We start from the raw sequence: 22,349 nt of genomic DNA, 5'->3' as shown, positions 1-22,349 counted from the left end.
TTTCTTCAAGATATCTCCCCCCCCCCCGGTCTTAATACCCAGAGAGCACTGCACTATTAAATCAGACACAAAATATGTCATTAATGGTATTACTGAAAGCCATGTTTATTATAAGTTCGGAAAGACTGAAACCATCGGCTTTATTTTATACAACATTCCACACAAAGGGTAGTTCGTAACAGTGTGTACCCTTTCATGATACTTAAAATATGGCCTCAGTTTACTTACTGATTAATGGTATTGAAGTGTTGGTTTCAATTTTAATTAATTTTAATTAAATGCAATATGGTGAACGGCTCTGTGTAAGTGACAATAATGGCATCAACACAGTTATGTATTTGATGAAATATTAAATGAAACCCAAACAAAATTGTTTGCAAACGTTCCAAACACAATGATTTAACACTGAGTTGTGATTGTACTATCAGCTATTGACTTTGTTTCTCGAGTACATTAATGACTGTAAAGTTTTCGTAGAGATTACAATTTTTTTACAGAGATTACGATTTGTCATAACAATCGTTCGCATCGCCTGCAACGCCCTCCCTCTATACATTCTGACCAGGCCGTTTGATGTGATCATACCCAGTGACCTGGCTCAAAGGGGCGTCTTCAGAATGTCCGGGTTCTGATCGCCTGATGTGATCGTAGGACACGTCTGCACTGGCCCTTGGTCTCGAGGTTGCGCCATCTGTCGCATTCACGTTTTCCCCATAATCATTCCCGTGTTGGGAGTCGTCCTTCTCCAACACGAAATAGTCATGATTGTTTGGTTCCTCGGGGGACCCTGCTTGGTCGTCTGTCTCCACTTGTTCACCATCCCGTTCCAAGACAAAATAATGATGGTCGGCAGGGGCCTCCGTATCAATGGGCGGAGCTGAAGGTCTAACATGGTCGTCCTGTGCATGACGTTTACGCCCCTCCACGGGGGTGCCACCTTCGTCCCGTATTTTGGAGTAGTAATGGTCTTGATTTAAATCCAAAGACGTGGAGTACGTGGGGTTCAATAAGCCTGGTGAGTCTGGCTTTTGATCAGCGTTTGTCCCGAGTTCTCGTGGTTGCAACTTCAGAGGGTGGTCTTTATCTAGGTGATTAAACAATGCGGCACAGTTGACAAATTAAAGTACATGTGTAACTAAATTGTTACACATGTTGAAGGAGTTTTATAATAACATCAATTTTTTTTCTTAAATAAAATAAACCATAATAATTTTAGCTGTTGTCACTCGGTGGATACATGTATGAAGATATGCCTAAATAATTAAATCCTGACCAAAAATCTCCCCACCCATGCTGAATTTGACTTGAAGCTCTTTGATGGAACTTTCAGACTAACGTGCGTTTGGAGAAAAACTAATGAAATGGTAAGACGTAATTGCCAGTCGCCCCTTTCAAAACTGAGTAAAAATTGTTTCATGACCCACCTTTTGAATTCGTTCCGTCATGTGCGTCACCAGCAGCATTTCTGTTGTACAAAAAAAACGAAACAAATACGTAAAAATGCAACATGGATACAATAATAATAATAATATTATTAATAATAAACCATTCTTATAAAGCGCATTTTACACGGGGTCCCAATAAGCTGAACAATTATTATACAATGGAATGGATTACAATAGTATTCAACGTTTTCTCATTAGGCATTCAGATGATTATACATCCCATGACCAATGATGTCATCTCTATCATCATTTGTCAGAATTCTAATAGGTAATTATCTCGACTTCTAGTGCCTAAACAATCTCTTTCAATCATTCAAATAACAATGTTACATTCGTTTGAAGGCAGACTCGTGAGAAGTGTGTGACGTGATCATGTCGTCATTATGACGTAAAAAAGGCGATTTTGTTATGTACCGTGTAAGATAATGCTCGATCGTCGTGAAACTATTTGAGTATATATGTAATGTTGGACCATTCTGGATGTATAGCCGTAAGTCGCAGCCACATTGACGTGTTGTTTTGTATGTTGGTTTTGTTTTTTCAGTTGTTGCAAACAAGGTCATCCATACTTTCGTGGTAAACTTGATATAAATGTACTTGGACACTGTGCAAAGTTTGATTGACAGGCATGCAGGAAGGGCTTATTCCTTGTAGGTAATTAATACCAATACAATATTATTCACTTGTAGCTTTCTGAGTAGGATTGTGTAGGAATATTTGACTCACTGGCTTCTCCTTAGGAGGGTCAGTTTCTTTGTCCAGCACAGCCAGAATATGATCAGTAGAACCAACAGCAGAACAGCCGAAAGGACGGACCCGATGATTATCGCCTCCACGTTGGTCTGTGATGAGGGCAGTGTTGCCTCTGGTGGGCTCGACGTTGTCGGTTTACGTGTCTGCTGTGTTGGTGCTGATGTCGTGTCGCTACACCTGATGAAAAGGGAAGTTCGTAAGACTGAGTCCCGTTCCAATTCCAACAAATCAATGAACCCAAGTCTGCGCCCTTAAAGATACAGAAATACAGTTCGCATACAACTTTGATTGAAGGAAATTGTCTACTTTGAAACATGGCGTAGAGGTTTAAATTTATAACCTACTTTATAACCCTACAATTTCCATCGATTTCATTGATATTATGGCACGCAAGTTCATGCATACGTCGAATTACTGGCTTATACAAATAGTCCATGAAAAAGGAACACTACCACAGGAAAAGTCTGCCGAAGTTATTAAAGGGACATGAAATTGTACGAGTGATAAACGTGTTGGATGTGAACATGTACCTTAGGCCGCGAGGAACTTCAGACCCATCGCAGACGCAATATATCAGGGGACCGAGTATTGTGTAGTAGTACATGCAGCTGCTTGAGAAGTCCTGATCATAAACACATACGCTGGCATCGTTGTAGGTGCAGTACAGATCCTGGTCCCAGTCGCAATCTGTTAAAAGAAAGTGGTGGACACTTTGTCACAGATCAGAGAGAGTAAAACTTTGAAGAAAATATTTGGGAGAATAGGCTTACAAACGTGCGTCGCGAGGATTTTATTCGAGAGGGGGCAAAGCACATTTCCTTCAAAATCCCTGTTACACCCCCCCCCCCCTCGCGACACCCACGCTTACAAACAGACAGATCGAAAATTTGGAGTAGGTTCAGAAGAGGACATGATTAACCCATTATTCGACTATCTTCGCTCGACCCCATGCGAAGTTGGAAAAAAGTATACTCGACCGTTTTGGACCAGCCTATACGTGGCTGGTTAATACAATAGCCATGCACATAATAATGCACATAGAGATACACTTTCCTAAGAGATACACTTTCCTAATGCGCAGGCGCAAGTGACGCCATTAACCACCAGTCGACATTGCCACGCCCCTATTCTACCCGTACCAAAGTTATTACATCACGCACATAATTATGTGACTGTGTAAAAGACATTAGCGCGTGATTCAGCCCGTGAACCATAGATATAGAATAAAAAGACTAGATCGGCAGCGCGTGCATACTCGGTGCGCATTTCTAGCTTCGCGCGCGTTGAGCTAGGTCACGTGATGGAGGAAAGATACATTTAGCTCCATTACTTTACGTTCATTTGTTGCGCGTCCACGAGAGACAACAAAAATGGCGGAGATTTATCGCACTGTGAATGGGCGCGTGTGGACGCGCTGCCGATCTAGTCTTTGTATTCTATATCTATGCCGTGAACCAACATCCGCGCGTATTCCATTCGTTTGCACTACACTTTCTGGTTCTAAATGACGTCACACTTCGGTACTCTATAGTTTAAGTATAACATCCTCGATTGAACCTTCCTCAGGTCTGAGATATATATGTTACCAATTTACCTCCATTTGATGTTTCTTCAAGTGGTTTCTCACAATATGCGTCATGATCACGGTCTTGTCTGCATAATTTGCATGCAGGCCCTGGCCGACACATATCACTGAGTAATAAAACGGGGGAGGGAATTAATAACCTAGCAAAATTTAAGCAGCTTTACTAAATGTGTTTGTCATACCTCTGTCTTTATACTGTATTTTCATTGGCCCAGGACGATCACCTGACCGGGCGATAAATATGCATGGCACACTCCCGTTGTATATCACATTGTGATATCACATGCATGTAGACTAGTCCCCGCCCCACAGTCCAAACCATTATGCGCGGACCGCGTTTAAACCAGACTATACATGTACTCACTGGTACCCCGCAGTACTTTCACGTTCCACAATATAATGTATAGCAGTGAGGGAGCAGTGCATTTGCAGACGATATTTACTTTAATTTGGCGGCCAGCGACGAGCGGCATTAAGATTATGTTTACGTTTTGACTGACTCTAGTAACGGTGCCTAGGCCTTCAGAACTTCGGAAATGCAGAGCTACCACAGTTAGTTTTTTCGTATACGATCCTCATCAGCCTCAACATGTCAGCTGAGCCCGGAGGCACAGATTCTCCGCCCCCAAAAGAGGTTTTTGAGCAGGTAGTTTTTTCGTAACAAACCAGGTTTTTATTCATTCCCTACTACTATAAAATATGCCAGGGGATAAGATTTTTTTTTATTAAACTTGTAAAACCTTTACCCCAAATTTCCCTGAACTTAAGCTTGTTTTAATGCCCCTACATCTATATATGTTGAAAGAAAATTTTTCAAAGATTCCTTCAGTTTGCCACCCTTAATATCCCTTAGAAAAACAAGTAAAACACATCATCAAGACAGAGGTATGACAAAACAGTTGTTGACTGATGTGATGTGGGATATGACGTTTTGAACACCCTCGGGGACGCGTAGCACCCTCGGCTTCGCCTCGGGCGCTATGCGTCCCTCGGGTGTTCAAAACGTCATATCCCACATCACATCAGTCAACAACTGTTTAATATCACTGGAACGAACTAAAATCGTTGATTTTACTCTCGACACTGTGGAGCAGTGGCGTAGCCACGGGGGGGGGGGGGGGCGTGGGAGGGCGACAGCCCCCCCCCCCATGAAACCTTGTCGCCCCCCACTGAGATTTTGAGTTTCTAAAAAAATTATCATTGATCTACATGACGCCCCCCCCCCCATGAAATGTTCCAGCGCCCCCCCCCCCCCGAAAAAAACCTCCTGGCTACGCCAATGCTGTGGAGGACGACAAAATAAAACGATTACGGGGGTGTGACATCACCCATCAAACAGTGGCGTCACCAGACTTTTCAGTCTGGGGGGGGGGGGGGGCACAGGGGGGGCACCAGCATTTGATGGGGGGGGGGGGCACTTAGGTGGATACGGATCGCCGTCCTGGAGGAGGGGTCTAAGGGGAGGGGGTGCCCCCCTGGAAAATTTTCGCATACGGAGGATGGGCTAGATGCAAAATGGTGCCACATTTGATGCTAAATTCGATCTGAAGATATCTCCAGAAATTGCTATTTTTGAGGTAATGATTTTAACAACGTGCAGAATTTTGCAGAGGATAGGGGGAGGCACCAGCATTTGATGGGGGGGGGGGGCACTCGGGGGGCACTAGGTTTTCCAGGGGGGGGGGGCACGTACCCCCCCCCCCCCCTGGGCCCCCCCCCTGCCCCCCCCCCCCCCCCCTTGGCGACGCCACTGCCATCAAACCCCCTCCTCACAGCGACACTGGTAGGTCCATTTACCGACTGAGGCTACATACTGCCTGAGAAATTATTGGGGCTGTCATGTACCCACCCTACCCCGGCCATGGCCCTGTTGGATCTGTACTTCGAAATATAATGGAAATAAACCTGCAGGGTCGTAGAAGGAAATCTTGAAGTGAAAGCAAGGATGGGTCATACATATATTTATCATTAAAGTGCCTTACCTGTCGCAAAAGTAGTCCCGTATTTCACTCAGGCTTGCATTCAACACACGCGGCAGGGAACGTACTGTGCCTGCACCAGAAGTGCATGGGATTCCTCCGAGGAGCAGGAATACAAGCACGCATCCGGCCGTGATCACGGGTCGGAGCTCGGCAGCCAGTTGCCTCATGTTCGCGGTGTTTGTCGATCTCGGAGTTTATCCTTAATTTCAGTTGTATCTATGTTATGTCGTCCTGTCTTACATCTTCTTTAATGCGTTTCTTTCTTTGAAGGCATTTCTTTCCTTCAAGTGGATTCTGGTGAACTTGATGCAGCAAAAACCACATGCGCGTGCAGAGGTGACTTTATACTTGTACACCTGTGATTTGTCCATTACCAGTTCTTTCCACTGTCCGGATATGCTACTAGTTCAGTCAGGAAATGGTGCTCAAGGTCTTGCACGAATCATTTCCTTGATGTGTATTCAGTGTTGTCCAAGGCACTTAAAAAAAAGTACAATGTCTCATGGTTTGTAAGCGATTTTCCATAATAGGAACTGGGTCATGTTGTGCAAAACGTATTTAGCCCGTCATTCCCCCCCCCCCCACTTTGGCCCCCAAGTTTTCTCCCAACACTTTATCAACAATGTTTATTTTCTTCGCTGTTGAGATTCGTAAAATGTGGACACATTTTGGGCGAATAAAACTAAACAGTGGTACTTTGGCATAGACAAAACACGCCAGAAATGCTTTTATACAGCCGTAGATAGTGTGCAGCCAGCGTCTTTGTACATTTGAAACATTTGTTAAACATCATTCTGCGGTTTGATACATAATTTCTTCTCATTCATAGAAACGACTATTCCTTTAAGTTGCTTGTGTGGCTTACTTCCGGGCCATTGACAATGAGCACGCGCGCGTACACAAGCTTAAGGTTTTATTTTGACGACCCCAAAATATTTCCTTGCTCCCCCCCCCCCCCCCAATTTTATAGCCCGGCGCCGCCACTGAAAATATGCACATGACAGTTTTCTTTTTTTCCCCCTGAATTTCGTGAATTGGTATAAATGAATCTGTACGATTTTCATTATGTTAATCAAACTTCAGAACAATTTCTCTTAAATTCGGTGGTTCTTGAGTGACAGTTAATCACATCTATTATTGTTACTTTTTTACCGAAAATAACTATTGCTCTACGAGTGTAAAATAAATCTCGAAAATAAAAGGTCATGACTTTAAAGTTTAAAACCGAGCAGGCACAGGAAAAGGTAACACATTTACTTTAATAATCGAAAAGAAAAATCACAATATGAAAATAGGGAAAATATCAAATAGAGTCCAATATGAAAGAGAACCTTACGGCAATTATTTTGAACATAACTGTGAGTTCTATGCTGTTTGATCGTTGATATGTCCATAATTGCACAGCTATGCTTTGCCCTAGTTGCCTAATTTGTTTTCGTTGTGTTCGAAGATGTTATTATTATTTCAGTTAAAACGTTTATCAACCTGGGTAAATATATACATGTAAAAACCTACAACCGAAAATGGCACTTGTTTTACAGTAATAGCATCGTAATCGCTGGTTATTACCTTATAATTATTACACTCAAATATATATTCATAGTTCAAAGTCTGAGTAAAATTCTTTCAAAAATAATATGTATATACGTACTTTAAAGTTAAACTCTTGAATATGAAAATTGCTCAGTTTATTGTTGAAGTTGCAGACCGACTTGGAACCGGTTGGCGGGAAGAACAATTGGTTTAAATTTGCACTCAATCAAACACTTAAAGCAGTTGGCATACCGCGAATTCCCCTATGACATATACTCATTATTGTTAGCTATAAGATCACTAAATTTGAAACACGTCCGGATTGCATTTGACACAGTGCAAAAAAAGCCCAATCCCAGAAATGAAACTGATGCCAATGTTTTCATATTGAAAATTTGTAGAAATTAAGCCCATACCTGGGATGTCATCAGCCTTCAATAATAATTATTTCGATCAATTAAATACCTTTCCAAACGTTTCTACTTATTTGAAAATACAAATTGGAAGACATTTAAGTTGCTAAGAAAGAATTGTATAGGCGTAGGTGTACTTCTAATACGCTTGTCTATTACTATATGACAAGTGAAAGGATAGCCAAACTTCGTTCTGCAATCTGTATTTTGTAAACTACATTTTGGAGTTCGCGCCCTCTGTCGACAAATCGGGGCCAGGTCGCTGGAGATGATCATAATCCGGCGACGACACAATATCATGGGCGCCCCCAACTTCTGGTTCGTTCAACTCGGTGACTTTCTCGTAACCGGAGTCATCTACAGGCGGTCGATTCTCCGCGGGTGGCTCAAGTGTGAAGTAGCTATGACGCTTGTTGTCCTCGGCCGGTTTCACTGTTGCAATCTCGTACCCGGAATCTCGGGCGACGGGGCGAGCCTCTGCCCCCGGAGAACCCTGATTGGGCAGTTCATGTGTGATGTCCCCTGAACCCTTAACACGAGCAACTTCGTATCCAGACTCTCGATTCTCCGCGGGTGGCTCAAGTGTGAAGTAGCTAAGACGCTTGTCGTCCTCGGCCGGTTTCACTGTTGCAATCTCGTACCCGGAATCTCGGGCGACGGGGCGAGCCTCTGCCCCCGGAGAGCCCTGGTTGGACGGTTCCGGTGTGACGTCCCCGGGACGCTTAACCCGAGCAACTTCATACCCAGAGCTCTGGTTGTGTGTCTCTTCCCCGGCTAGAACTTTGACCTCTTTCTTTGTCTCCTCATCACTACTCAGGTGCCCAGTTTGCGGACGGGTGCCCAATTTCCCATTCTCCTTGCCGACTGTACCTTTCTTATTGCTGTCGGTTTTAAGCCGCGAGTAGTAGTGATCCTCCTGCAGCTCGTCCAAGTCTGGCCCCTCTTCTAACTTAGGGTCGTTCACTGGTGCCCGTGACACGTGCCCGTAGGCGTACGAGTACTCAAGGTCTTCGGGTACCAGCTGCTCGGGTGCGTTGGCTTGTGCCTCGGGGTCAGTTCCTTCAGGGACGAAATGGCAAAAAAATCGCAATAATTACACGTATCCAACAAAGCAAACATTTTTAATTTGACACGTGCTCATTTCTGGAAGTAGTTTCAATTTTGTTTGTGAGGGGATTAATTTCAGCATTCTTTCATAATATTCAGCAAACTTAATTAGTCAAACCTAAACGCCACTGGAGACATTATGTGAATATTGTAGGCCTGCTTTTTTTTTAACTGTACTTAACATTAATTCCCCTATGCAAACATTCTGTGCCAAGTTGTCCTTTCAGTCAAAATCAATCAGGTGACTGTTTTTAACAGTTATTTTGTTGAACAACCTATTCGTAAAGTAGGATTGACTGTGACTGTTTATGTAACTTACTTGATACAACTTTGCTTTCTCTGTGGATGACTGATAAGCCAGCTGTGCTCACAACTTGCCTGCTTTGTCTGTTCGTGGTCTCTTGTATGAATTTGATTCACATTGCTTGCTTATAAAACATGTTATCTGACTTTTGGTGAATAGTCCGTGTTAAAAGTATAGCAGGGGAAGTGGATGTAAAAGCTGACTGTCTGTGACTGTTTAAATAGCAGGAGAGTTAAAGTAGACGTTTTGCGTAACCATAGCTAGTTGATGCATGTCCTACCTTTTGAGCCCAATTCGCGGGATTCTGGTGATGATGATCTAGTTGGAAAAAAATAAATAATGATTTTCACTTATCTCATTCTGATTTGGGTTAAGATGGAATACCTACCAAGGTGGATTAGATGAGTTTAATTAGAACAAACTGTAATGATGATGCGATCAGTAAGATATGAGAATACGTTTATATCCACAACGTATGGTCGTAAGTTTATATCTGTAATTCTGATTCACACCCATACCTCTGTGTCGTCATGTGTGATTGCATAATACTTCCAAAAACGTGGCAAGATATCTTGCTCAGGAACAAGCTCGATCGGAAATATCTCGGAAGCTGCGGTCCAACGAATTCGTGTTCATGCATGGGTCACGTGGTTGTGTCGTAATTTTTTGAAGGGGTAGTGTTTTGAGTAAAATGAATTAGATTTTTGACCCCAGTGGCCCCATGATGACCTTTGACCCCAGTTCGGTCATGTGGTATGTTGGGGCTGGGCTACTGATACTTTTGACAAAGTTTGGTTGAACTCGGTCAAAACATGTAGAAGCACTCATAATACAATGTCAACGTTTGTTACTAAGTAACTAACTAACGGAGAGACATAGTGATTTGTTGAGCTGCTATCCCGCAGGTAAAAACAAACACAGTGTTTTGCCGAAACTAGAACCAACAATAATGTTCAGAATGAAGTAGGCTAATGTTGACCATTTGCAAAAATTTCCATTCTGACAATTGTTTTTTAGTATTAGGACTTATAAAAAATACATGATGACACCAATCTGGACGGAAATTGCTCCATATTGTGGCAAAGTACCTTGCCCAAGAACAACAGTGTTTGATTGGACTGGACTAGAACCAGAATTAGAACATGACGTATCCGGTGTTGATTATTACCTCGTCTTAGATCGTCCACAAGGCAGACCTCTTTTCCAGACGCAGCAGCTTATGACCAGGACAAGGATGATCAGAATGACAGAGAGGCTGCATGCGACTGTCAGAGAGGCAATGTCCAGGTTGGAAGAATTGTCGAGGTTAGAAGAATTGCAGCTGAAAGTATAATAATCAACAAAACTCAGTAAGTACGTCACTTTAAACAAAAATTCAAGGGTACATGCGATGAAATAAGGGATGCGTGTGTGATTTTTTTTTCGTTTTGCTGAATGAACGCACATCTATTTTTGTGATCCGTGGACAGAACTTTAAAACGGTGGTTGTGTTTAAAATTCCGTAACCTGAAAAGAACATGAGCGATTTCAGAAAAAGAAAGCTTGTGAATTGGCTTTCATATCCTAGATTTTGAAAGTGCTACATGCCCGCAGAACTTCACTAAAACAATAGTTCCGACATTGGGTTTCTCTTGTTTTTTACTCACCCTGTATATGAAAACAATTTTTGACATTGCTGTTTTGATTAATGTTATTGAAAAGTGCTCTTCGTTAAACATTTTTTTTTAAATCCCATGCTTTTCCGGCGAACTAAGAGCACTGTTGCTGTGATATCATTTCAGAAAGACGTTCTTCAGTTGAGAGGCTTTCTGTTTAAATTGTGAAGCCAAAAATGTGTTGACTGAAATCATTTGTGAGAAAGGTTTGCTTATTGGCTTACTGCCATGTACTGACACAACGAATCACCAAAGATGAAAACATTTACAAAATAAAAATAATCCAAATTCTGGCAACTTTTACTGCTGAAATAGCTGAAACATTGAGGTTTCGGCCTGAAATAACATAATGAAACTGGAAATAGCATAAAGCATAAAAAACAAGACACCAAAATAACCCTGAAAATGGCAAAACGAAAAAATTAAAAGTAAGTTTAAATGGGGCACAAAGGTGCATTTTCATGGATTGCATTAACGAAATTACATTGCATGGGCCCTTTAAAGTAAGCCATCACTGATATCGTGACGAGGATGGATGCAAAGTTGATACCGCAGCTCCTATAGGCTACTGTAAAAAAAAAAGTGTTTGGTGTAACAGACAGTAGGCTCCGCAAATTATCAGTAGATGACGCTTCGTGAGCACTCACTGACGTGAGAGCTCTGTCTGAGACAAGTTCTCGTACTGCAACCGACAAAGGAAACTAATCGTGTTTTGCATCAACTGAAAATAAACTTTCGTTCATTAAATATCCCCTCAACATAACTTTAACTTCCATCCAACTCTGAAATGCCGATTAAAGTGCATCAGAAAAAAAACACATGTCCGACTTCACTGCAATGCTATGATAGCGTTTCCGGGAGATTTCGGGTAAAATCGCCGAACTGTGGAAACCACGTGACTTGCTCTCGGCCAACAATTGGGGGTGGAATGAGAATCGAGAAACCATCAGAATACATGGATATACTTACTTGCTGTGGAGACCAGGTAACCAGTCACCCGTCCCATAACCAGTCATACAGACACAGAGAGATTCAGATCGATTGCCATGTGTCTTGTTAACACATATCCCCAGCTCGTTCGTGCACACCACGGCGTCTTTGTAGCCGCAAACAAACATCTGGGGCACGGTACACTGGGGACCATAGTCTGAATATTCCATGTCATTATGATAAAAAAGGAGAGAAAAGGTAATTTCAACATTATCTTGACGTCGAAAAGCATCCATTATGGTAACAAAGGGGTTGGGACATGGGGCACGTCTCCATCCCACCCCACCTCCATCTCCTTTTCTATCCCATATGCTCAGACTCAGAGTGTCACTGGGAAGGCAAAATGAGCTTTTCATCGTTCAGAACGAATTTAGTGCCCCAATCCGGAAAAAAGGAGGCAATCCTAAGTGCCACATGTCATCTTGATTTCAGAGTTTATACATGCGGGTTTTTATGGTTTGGTTTTAATGGGTGTTCATGGACTAAACTGCGAAAATATTCTTTTTACATCAATCTATATATATAAGAGAGAAGTTTACCCGCCCCCGAGACGATGTTTGCTCATGAAAGGATCCGAGACCGCGGGCTCCCGCGGCGCCAAAATCGCTCCACGTCCGTGGAAAAATGCGGAGGGTGTCTTCCGCCGGGTCGGACACTTCGGGTCGTCCTAATTTTCCCGTACGGACCGGCGATCCGTTTCGTCGATTTTTCGTGACTGCTTTTTGCGCAGGAATTTGCCGTCGTGTGCGCTTTCACGTTGACTGCCTGGCCGCCCCCTGTCCTGGCTTTTTCTGCGTGTCTAGACTGTGCGAGGTCAGCGAGGTCAACGTAGGGGTTGCGTTTACGTGTTCTACTCGGCCGTTCTGCAAAAGCGTTCACCAAATTGTGGATGGGGTGACCTTGGTAAAATATTTTTTCTCCATGGTGCGTGGCCACCAAGTGCTCCTATTCTTTCATGTGCTTCGCTTGCCGCCCCTGCGCCGAGTGCAACGAATACTCAGAAGGACTACACATTAAGTATGCCTTGCCCGGTCTGACCAATCGAAAGTCTACACTGCGTAGTATTTCCGGGCTATGCAAAACTGTCGATGGCAACGCGTACTGCAGCCTGCTCCACACCCTGAAAACGAGGTTGGGTCTACGGTGCTCGCTATTTGAAGCGCAAGCATGTGACGTGTAGAGTGCTGTTGCTTCCATAATGTGTTTACAGCTCCATGCTTCCACCACCAAGGCTGAGCGTTGTGAGTTTGCTGCCCGCCACGTATAATCATGGAGGAATAAGAATTCCTCCATGGCATAATTCAGCGTCGTGTTATAATTTCGGGGGCCTGTTTTGGGTCAACGAAGGATCGCCGCGGTCTCGGATCCTTTCAGAAGCAAACATTTCTCGGAGGCCGAGTAAAACTTGCTCGATGGTTGAACCAACTTGAATAAAAGTTGAATCGCAGACGGTCTCGCAAATTGTTAGAAGTTCAAGTTTACGTTTGTTGAAGAGTCCAATACTGAAACTTAATTATGACCTTCCTCCATGATTCAGACCGTTTGTAATTTTTTGGTAACACTCAACATTTTCATTTTAAAAGACACCTTCACGTTTTATTGCATTATGATTTATTGTCAAACTGTACAACCACCCTTCGCCTGTGTACTAAAGTAACCTTTTCACTACTTTTTCCAAATGCGACTGCCTCACAAAAAGCCATTTTAACAGACCAACGGCAACATTTACAGACAGTTGCCATGGTACATAATTATCATGTGCGTAAATCAACGGGGGACAGGGGAACCCCCCCTCCCCCCCCCCCCCACACACACACATTTTGAGGGGGACATTGTTTGGTCTCCCCCCCCCCCCCCCCCCACACACACACTTTTCTTCCCCGAATAAAAATATTGTAGCCTACAATAATGATTCTATGCTCAGAATACATGTAGCTGATTCAATTACTCAAAACTCCAAACTTTCACAGATGATCTTTTGCTCAAAATTGGTTTTAGTGATCAGAAATTGCCTCAGATCACACCACAGAACTTGCTATTCTTTAACTGCATATCTCCCCAACTATATCCCCCATTTACATTTAACTCCCCACATTTTCATCCCCAACGCTATACGCCCTACCCGATCTATGATCGGGTAAACCAGCTTGTTATTTTATACATGCGAGTCACATACAATTTTTCACCGTAAGCAAAGCTTTAAAGTCACTCGCTTCCTGAAGCCATCTGAAGATTTTAATAAACAGTATGATTTCATCGTATTTCAGAATCGTTTTATTGAGATCTAAGTGTTCAATTTATTCCGATGCTTTTCCCCCATTTTGTTACTGTGTAACGTCACATGGTTATTATGTGACTAATCGTGTAAAATACTTTTATTTTACAACAGCAGCAGACTGAGACAGTAACAATATACAAAATGTTGCTGCGTGGAACACCAACTGGAAACAAAAAATGTCACACACAAATGTTTATCATCTCACCCTCGTGGTCAGTGGAACACTGAAGAGGTTTACACCCTTGTGAACAGGAGAAGTCAGGTACTCCAAGAGAACAGTTACTGAGAACAGAACTTGTGATAATCAAATAAGATTATTGGGACCGGTCTAATGCTATTGGTTTATGTTGAATTATGAACAGTTAATAGTGCAATAGCATAGTTCATACCTGCAGGTTATAATAAGACAACCTATACATTACTGGTCGTCAAAAAAATTACAAACTGTGAAAGGGAATGCTGTTAAGGGAGTTCGGATCGGCATAGGGTTGTGACCACTATATGTACTGCCATAGTCCACAGTGATAAACACCCCCCACTTCCAAAAATCTGGAAATATACTCAGAACTCTCCAGGGAGCCTAGACAAACATCAAATTAAATCTGATGTCATCGTGCTTAATTTTTTTGTTCATATTTTATGGGATAATCCGTTGACTTTTGGGGGAAATTTTCCCTCCAAAACTAATCACCCCTAAAAATCGCCATTTAAAAAAATGTGCCTACACTCCATTGTAACATTGAGCAAATTAAGGAGAAATATCAAAATTTCACAGAAATACAAGCTCACAGTCCTGTTCACGGCTCCTATACCTGGTTGTTTAACAACCCTCAATTCAAGTTCTAATAGCAGAGAGTTTGAGGGCATGCACATCGTCATTTGGACAGCGTGGGCAATTTGGGGGATTTGTACTGGACGAAGTGATGTACGAAGACACGTCTGCACTTGTGATCATCCCTGAACTTAAGGAGAAACGGACACATTCGCAATCAAAATTATGCCTGTATACACTCCATTGTAAAGTGAAGCAATTTTAGGATCCAATTTCATCCAAATTTCACAGAAATACAAGCTCATGGTTCAGTTCAGGGCTTCCACCTAGTTGTTTTACGACCCTCAAGTTCTAATAGCGGAGAATTTGAGGGCATGTTGGCCTTTGTACTGACCAACAACCACATATAGGCAGCTTGTTATATAAAGAAAGCGAGATATCGCGATCCATGTGATAGAGAATAAACATACCTGTTCGGACACAAAGCTTCAAATATTTGTGTATCTGTAAGCTCCGTTGGAAGTGGCTTCATATCCGCCAGACATGTTATCACAAACATCCCAAGTGTAAGTAGGATGTGAGGAACTCTACTCGTCATGGCCAAGAAACCAACGGACAGCGAACGGTCCATGATGGTGTTTTCGATAATGGCAAAACAACATCCAACGGGAACTCGGGCTAATTTCCAAAGCTCAATCGAATAGCTGAGTCACTTTTTGTGTGAAATAAATCTATGCACTTTATAATCGCGTACAAACCCATCTAACACGAATATCACAGTGCGCGCACGCCAGTATTGTGTTGCCAATTGCCCCACAACAGTCAGGGTCACTGAGTGTGAAGGACATGTGAAATATTATTGTGAAGTGAATAATATTGTGTTCAGTAGGCGTTTTCATATTCAAAACGGGCGGTCTTTCTTTCCTTGATTCGGTTGAGTGGAGTCACAACTAGCTAGCATAGGCTACAGAGTTCAAGGTATATGTGGCATGACACAGAGGTGGTATATTAGAGGGTGCTACGGTTGCATCGAACCAATTCAAGCCCCATTGAAAACTGTAAAATCAACAAAGTTCACAGCCACATAACATGCAAGCCGACATCACTAGGGTTTCTCAAACAAAAATTCAATCATTGTCTAGTCCTTCATTTTTCCATTTCTTTTCAATTTTTGGTGGGTTAGCGAATTTCACTTTTAAATATTCACACACAAAAATGAAACATCCCCCCCCCCGAGAAGTGATACTTCCCAAGCCCGCATGCGGCCATTTTATAAATGGCATAACTCCACTTTCGCAGGCAAATAGGACCCATTTTTCAACCGTAATTTTATCAAGTCCGCCTCAGATGGAAGCCCGAGAACCAGGGAGTTGTTCCTCGGCTATATTTACACAATCCAACCCTTTTTCAAGCCAAACGGTCTCCTTTTTAAAAAAAATGTTGTGGGCGCTTTTCATGCTAATGAGCTCGCGTATAGAAATTCTCACTTCAATTAGTTCAGTGTACACTTATACACTTAGTGTGATAATCTGGTTCGTAAGTGTGACGTCATTTCAACTTTAAACCACGCCCGCAACCCACGGAGTAGTATTAGAACCACTGGAACCGGAAGTATTACAAAGTGGCGAAGTCAGCCAATGGGCGCCAGTAATCAGTGGTGTGCGCGCGTGTATTATGACGCGGCCACTTTACGAACCGAGTACCAGTTCGTGTTTTTGGATTTTAAAACTGCCGAGACAATGTAATTGTTTCCATAAGAAATATTGTTTTTATTGTTAAAAACGTACGAAATATACAAATACATTGTATCCTTGGCCTAACACCAACAACCATTTTAATATTTGAATTTACTTTTTGTAACAGTCTTTCGCATTTTATTTTGATAATACAATGTGATAAGCTTTATTCTCATTCTGCATATGCATACAATCAGTGATGTTACTATGAGGCTTGGCATATCCCAAACGCTCTGGGTCTGTGCCATTGTAGTGCCCCGTGCCGGTGTAGCGTGAATATCCGACTCCATGAAATGTGGACTCATTGGTAGTACTGCGCACGCGTGAGTACGATACTATGCTATTTTTAGGATCGTTTCGGGAGAGTGACCTGTCACGTGCGAGGGATCAACCAATAACAGGGAAATAGGGGTCCGATTTTCATAGGAGTCGGATTTTCATGTGACACCGGCTTTATCGAGAAGAATGCACCGAGTGGGTGTTGGTTGCAAATTCTAAGGGACCATTTGTAATGCGAGCACGGATGTACGTGTCACTATTGTTTGGCCCCTTCCATTGATCTACCTTTACATTTAGAAGGAAAAAAACCTTTCATATAAACTGGAAAAAGTTCACAAGTTTGAATGCACGATGATTCATACATGTTTGATCATCGATAATTCCTTAATGGTGCAGACCATTAAATAGGCCCGAAATTGCGTATGCTGGCCAAATCACGATTTGCATACCTTCAAAATCTGTGGTATTAGAGCATTTTGAGGGCCATGAACTCGAGGATTTGTAAAAAACGAAGGATGGAAGCCGTGCAGAGGACTGCAAGCTCGTATAAGTGTGAAATGTGGATAAGATTTTGCAATGGAGCGTAGGCGTCCGTTTTCAAAATGGCGATTGGTTTCAGCCCCGCTTTTAGGGGTGATCATCTTTGTATGGGATTTTCTCCATAAAGTCATTGGATAACTCCAAAAAAAGACTTAACGGAAAATGAAAGATGATGGATTAACTTTATTTAAAGTGTATCTTAAACACCTTGGAGAGATGTTTTAATAATTCATTATTATTCTTTTTAAAAATAATAAAGTGAGCGTAATTATCACGGGGGTATATGGCAGTCTATTTACTGGTCTGTAGCCTTGAACTGTTCAAAAGTACATTAAATAGGGTTCAATTCGCCAACATTTCTTTCTTTACCAAATACTGAGGGTTCATAACAGTTTTATTGCTACTGACGATATCTGCTACATTAAGGCCTACAACCCTTCTTTGTGTACATGCTTATCTGGGCCCAATTTCATAGCACTGCTTAAAAGTAAGCATAAAAGTTGTGCTTACTATAGCAGAAAATCATGCTGCTGCTTAAGCACTATTTCATGCCGTGAATGTGCTAACGGTTGCACGTGCATGGAGATTCTATTGTTACGTCACTGATTTAAGCAAATTTTTCTTCTGGGGTTAAGCATGCTTTTGCTGTGCTTACTGTTTAACAGTCCCTATGAAATAGATGGAGGCTCGGTAAGCACAAAGTCGACTGTTAAGCAGCGCTATGAAATTGGGCCCTAGTCTTGTGGGGGTCATGCTTTGTTTATGGCTTGAAGTCGAAGCGCGAATTTGGGGTTTTAATACCACCTAGTTTAACGCGGGGAGACACCAACGGTTTGTTGTGTCCATGGAGGGGGCTCGGGGGGTTTCGAAGTTCGAAGGCTTCGTTTTCGCCACGGCTTGTGAAACCCTGCTCCTCACCCCTTCTCCGAGTAAGAGGAGAGTTCTCGTAAACATTGGGTGATCTAGGGTGTGGTTCCCCTGGTTTAGGGCTGCCTGGTGTGCCTAGCCGCAGCTGGTGACCGTATGCGTAGTCGTAATTGCGATCATCGGACACCGGTGATTGCGGGTCGGCATAGTCATGGTCATCATCATCGTCGCTGTCAAGTTGGTCCCTTGAAGTCTCGGCAACTGAACGCTCGGGATGTGATTCTCCCGATTTAGGTGTGCCTGGTACCCGCAGCTGGTGGTCGCAAGCGTAATCGTACTCGAGATCGTCGGACACCGGCGACGGTAGTTTGACATACTCGTGATCCTCATCCTCTTGGCTGTCATCATCATCTGCAGTAGGCTTGTCGACCCGTCTGAAGCGGGCTGGGACCAACGGGCGCTCCTTGAGTCCGTTTATGTCTGGAAACTTCCCTTGGCTAAAGTAATCATGTTCAACTGTAACTTCCTGTTCCTTAGCCCCATTGCTGGTTAGAGTGTTTTTCTGATGGCTTGGCAATCTAGGGTGGGGGTCCCCCAGTCTAGGACTGCCTGGTACCCGGAGAGCGTGAGTGTATACGTAATCGTATTCGAGGTCATCGTCGTCACCTTCTTCTTCTGGACCCAAATTTGGAAGTTTCTTTTGGTCAAAGTATTCATGTTCAATTGTTTCCTGTTCCGCAGCCCCACTTCTGGCCAACATATTTTTCTGAATTCTTGGCGATGTAGGGTGGTGTTCCCTCGGATTAGGGCTGCCTGGTACCCGGACCGGGTGAGTGTATGCGTAGTCGTATTCAAGGTCGTCATCGTCATCAGCAGCAGTATCCTCGGGACCAGTTGTGTTTGGCATTTTCTTTTGGTCGAAGTATTCATGCTCCATTTTACTTGCTTGTTTTCCAGGTTGTTTGTTAAACGCCATGTTCTTATAGTCTAGGTCTGGTTGGGCATACTCGAGCGAGTCATCATCCTCGGGGTCGCTCCTCCTATTCATGTTAAGTTGCTCGGTGATGGCTGGTTCGTGCTTCTTGCCAGGTCGCACACCACGGGCATTCATTCCGTTTCTCTGGTCCAGATTCACGTTTGAGTATGTGTGTGGGCCCCCCGGTTTTAAACCTGCTGGTGTCCGCAGCTCGTTGCCCGTGGCAGCGTATGCGTACTCCATGTCATCGTCGGTTACAATTTGTTGGTGAACTTTGGAGGTCTCCTTATTGGGCTCTGAAACTGATCGTCAAAAATAGGTACCATGTAAATTTTGCAGTACAGTGACAGTCTTCTTACCATGTTAAACCAGGGCTACGTACATACACCCACAATTGAACAAAGCTTTTTAAAGCTCTGGCAGGAGCTTTTACATGTCATTGGGTGGTCGGTCGGTCCCCGGAAAATTCACCAAAAGCCCCCTAAGTTTCCCACAATATATAACCACCAACTTTTAATTGACAAAAAAAGAAAACCAACAATTAAATACTTAAAGAGTTTTTGTAACAATTCGGAAAGATGTTTATGAAAAGTTTGTTAGTGGAGGCAAACTGTGCGCAGTAATGATAGAGTCACGTGGTATTTATCACAAATCGCTTTAAATCCAAAGCCAAAGTCCAAAATATTGTGTTCCATATGTGCCATCGTGCCATCGGCATCGCATTTTTGGGCGTGGCCTTTTTAAGCTCTTGCAGGGATCATTCTGATAGATTTCATGCAAGACTTTCATGCAAGACGGCCAGAGCTAATTGTGCACTCGCACTTGTTTCTCTATATCTTCAGAACTTAGGCCTTCAAAGGTCTGGGTTCAATATCATTGAGCTCAGTGAGTGACATACTTAACCCAGAGTGATTTTTTTTTTGGTTTGGCCAAAAAAAAACTCAGCTTGTACTTTTTGCATTGTGTACTATACGTTCGTCTTGCAGCTCCACGAAATTTGGCCGGAGGCCAAATTTGGAGCATGGTTATTTCCTTTTCCCTGTTGATGGCTGATGAGGGTTGTTCAAGGAAGCCATCACTCCTTAGAATTCATCATGATCAAATGATAACCCCTTTTTGTGTTGTGCACTCTGGATTGTGCCGAATATATTGTCGAATATTTATAAATAGGTAATGTTATTATCACTTTATCAACACCAGCTCTTATTTACCTATTGCGGTTGTGTCTTGAGCTTCAATGGCTTCTAATTCCGGAGAAGCAGTCCTACGAAAACAAACATAAAGAAGATAAATATTACATTGTAAGGCAGATTTTTTGTGTGTGAAAAACTTGAAACCTTCAACAGTTCAGCTGTTGAGTAGGCCCTAGCTCGTGTGATTGTGTCTATTTTGGACTAGCTTCTTGCGTTGACTTCTGAGTATGTGCTAAATAAGAGAATCGGGTTGGTATATTCCTCGCTCAGTTTCCATCGCTCAGTGTAACCCGGTTGTTATTTCTGCTTGGCCCAACATCCATGTTGGTTTTTAGTCCCTGCCTGATGTCGTGGGTTTTCTCTCGATATGCTAGAGTATGACCGAGTCCGAATTACTCAGCCTCAACTTGATGGTACACACGAGTCTGCATGGCAGCGACTGCAGCCACTTCAGACTCGTGTGTGATTTGAAACCACAGCCAATTGATTCAGACTCAACCTAACATTCTGGGGTTTTCCTCCCACCTCTAAAACTGTACTTTCCTTCCTACCTTCCACCAGGAGTTCAACTGGAAATGAGTCGAGAGACTTTCACGGTTTTTCATGTCAAATTTACAGTACTCGAGTATTTTTGATGAAAACAAAAGTTTGGAATGTCATACGTACTGTGCCGTTTCCCCGCAGCACTTTCGACGGCCATTTTGTCGCATACAACAGCAAACAACGACGACGACAGTGATGAGAACGACGAAGGACAAGCAAGAGACTAACACCGCCTGGGTGGTGTTCAGCAGTGGAGCATCCGTGACACTATCCATACTCGAAGTCTCGAACCGCAACAGATTATTTCAGATATTGAAAATGCAGCTTGATAAACACACGTCGATGCCAGATTAACATGCAAGGCCTCCTGAAGTATATTTATTGTGGCTGTGTAAAAAAAAAAGCCTAGCAGTTATTATTTTTTTTACTTCTAAACTTCCTGGTTCGTATGTGACTTCGCATAAGCTTTATTCTCACGGCTTTCAGGCAGTAGACACCCCTGTTTCCCTAGTCTCGCAAAATGCATACGCGTTTACATGAAATTTGCTGAGCCAGGTACAAAACTCCAGTTAAATAACTATAGTGCAGGGGTCGCGGTTAATAAACAGAGAACCATTTTTAACACCGTGCTATTTTCGGCAACTGAACTAACTCAATCATGCATGACGGTGTCATATGAAGTCTGAACGTCTATTAACGCTGGTCGCCTTTTACCTTATATGGACTCGAACCCCCTCACGTGACTTGCCCCTTTTTCAGTCGTGCGCAATACAACCGATGAGTACGTATGTCTTAGTCAAATTTTCACTATACACCAGCTCAGGTGGAGTTTAAGAATAGAAAGGGGAACTGATCTTTAAAAAAAATCAACAGGTCACGACAAGGTCACGTATCTTAAGTATACAGCTCTATAGTGGTAACACAAAATATTGTATAAACATGTTGGATTCAATTTGTGAAAGGTTGTAAAATGTTCCGGAACAATTTTAACAGAACCTTTAAAACAGAATTAACCAACGAGTGCACCGTAGATTTCTTTTCTTTGTGAATGATGCGACGCGATAATCAGATTTAGTAAAGGCCTCTTTCCAGGGTAAAATGTCACATACATGTAGTCCAGACTAAAGTTTGATGAAGAGGAAAGAAAAGAGGAACGAGGTTGTTCCGTGCTCATTTGTAACGTAATAGCCAATCAGAGTCTGTGAAATCTCAACCCACACCCGGGTGAAAGTTGTTATAGATTAGGACGAAGTTAGATGTAGAAACTGCAAGTGCGAACGAGGTTGTTTCATGCTCCTTTTGTACCATAGTACACGCGATGAGGTGAAGGTCGTTTCGTTGGGCTGTTAGGCGGCAAGCTTTCAGCCTTGCTATTCTTTTGATATGATTTATTTCGGT

General features: G+C 42.8%; 3 protein-coding genes across 3 annotated transcripts; all 3 read right to left on the bottom strand.

Moving 5' to 3' along the window:
• Nucleotides 1-42: 42 nt before the first annotated feature.
• Nucleotides 43-6,155, bottom strand: LOC119727041. Its single transcript, XM_038198934.1, has 6 exons — nucleotides 5,766-6,155; nucleotides 3,793-3,890; nucleotides 2,729-2,885; nucleotides 2,172-2,375; nucleotides 1,425-1,465; nucleotides 43-1,084 (listed from the first exon to the last, which is right to left on the bottom strand). Exons 1-6 carry the CDS (start codon nucleotides 5,930-5,932, stop codon nucleotides 549-551), a joined length of 1,203 nt encoding a protein of 400 aa, XP_038054862.1. The 5' UTR covers nucleotides 5,933-6,155; the 3' UTR covers nucleotides 43-548.
• Nucleotides 6,156-7,149: 994 nt separating this feature from the next.
• On the bottom strand, nucleotides 7,150-11,937 carry LOC119726844. The gene is made up of 4 exons (XM_038198699.1): nucleotides 11,747-11,937; nucleotides 10,291-10,443; nucleotides 9,403-9,440; nucleotides 7,150-8,770 (listed from the first exon to the last, which is right to left on the bottom strand). The coding sequence occupies exons 1-4, from the start codon at nucleotides 11,935-11,937 to the stop codon at nucleotides 7,926-7,928; spliced, it is 1,227 nt and encodes a 408-aa protein (XP_038054627.1). The 3' UTR covers nucleotides 7,150-7,925.
• A 6,126-nt stretch (nucleotides 11,938-18,063) lies between these two features.
• Nucleotides 18,064-21,824, bottom strand: LOC119726843. The gene is made up of 3 exons (XM_038198698.1): nucleotides 21,075-21,824; nucleotides 20,427-20,479; nucleotides 18,064-19,517 (listed from the first exon to the last, which is right to left on the bottom strand). The coding sequence occupies exons 1-3, from the start codon at nucleotides 21,224-21,226 to the stop codon at nucleotides 18,133-18,135; spliced, it is 1,590 nt and encodes a 529-aa protein (XP_038054626.1). The 5' UTR covers nucleotides 21,227-21,824; the 3' UTR covers nucleotides 18,064-18,132.
• Nucleotides 21,825-22,349: the final 525 nt, after the last annotated feature.

This window comes from Patiria miniata, unplaced genomic scaffold (assembly GCF_015706575.1).
Source record: "Patiria miniata isolate m_02_andy unplaced genomic scaffold, ASM1570657v1 HiC_scaffold_2, whole genome shotgun sequence".
Classification (NCBI taxonomy): domain Eukaryota; kingdom Metazoa; phylum Echinodermata; class Asteroidea; order Valvatida; family Asterinidae; genus Patiria; species Patiria miniata.
This window is presented reverse-complemented; position numbering and strand designations above follow the sequence as displayed.

Coding starts and splice junctions, on each gene's coding strand:
- LOC119727041 (XM_038198934.1), bottom strand. CDS start 5,932: ATGAGGCAACTGGCTGCCGAGCTCCGACCCGTGATCACGGCCGGATGC. Junction 3,891..5,765: donor CGGGACTACTTTTGCGACAG/GTAAGGCACTTT, acceptor TTTATTACTCAG/TGATATGTGTCGGCCAGGGC. Junction 1,466..2,171: donor ACCCTCCTAAGGAGAAGCCA/GTGAGTCAAATA, acceptor TTTGTACAACAG/AAATGCTGCTGGTGACGCAC.
- LOC119726844 (XM_038198699.1), bottom strand. CDS start 11,937: ATGGAATATTCAGACTATGGTCCCCAGTGTACCGTGCCCCAGATGTTT. Junction 9,441..10,290: donor TGTGGACGATCTAAGACGAG/GTAATAATCAAC, acceptor TTTTCCAACTAG/ATCATCATCACCAGAATCCC. Junction 8,771..9,402: donor CCGCGAATTGGGCTCAAAAG/GTAGGACATGCA, acceptor TCGTCCCTGAAG/GAACTGACCCCGAGGCACAA.
- LOC119726843 (XM_038198698.1), bottom strand. CDS start 21,226: ATGGATAGTGTCACGGATGCTCCACTGCTGAACACCACCCAGGCGGTG. Junction 20,480..21,074: donor TGCTGCGGGGAAACGGCACA/GTACGTATGACA, acceptor TTGTTTTCGTAG/GACTGCTTCTCCGGAATTAG. Junction 19,518..20,426: donor TCAAGACACAACCGCAATAG/GTAAATAAGAGC, acceptor TTTGACGATCAG/TTTCAGAGCCCAATAAGGAG.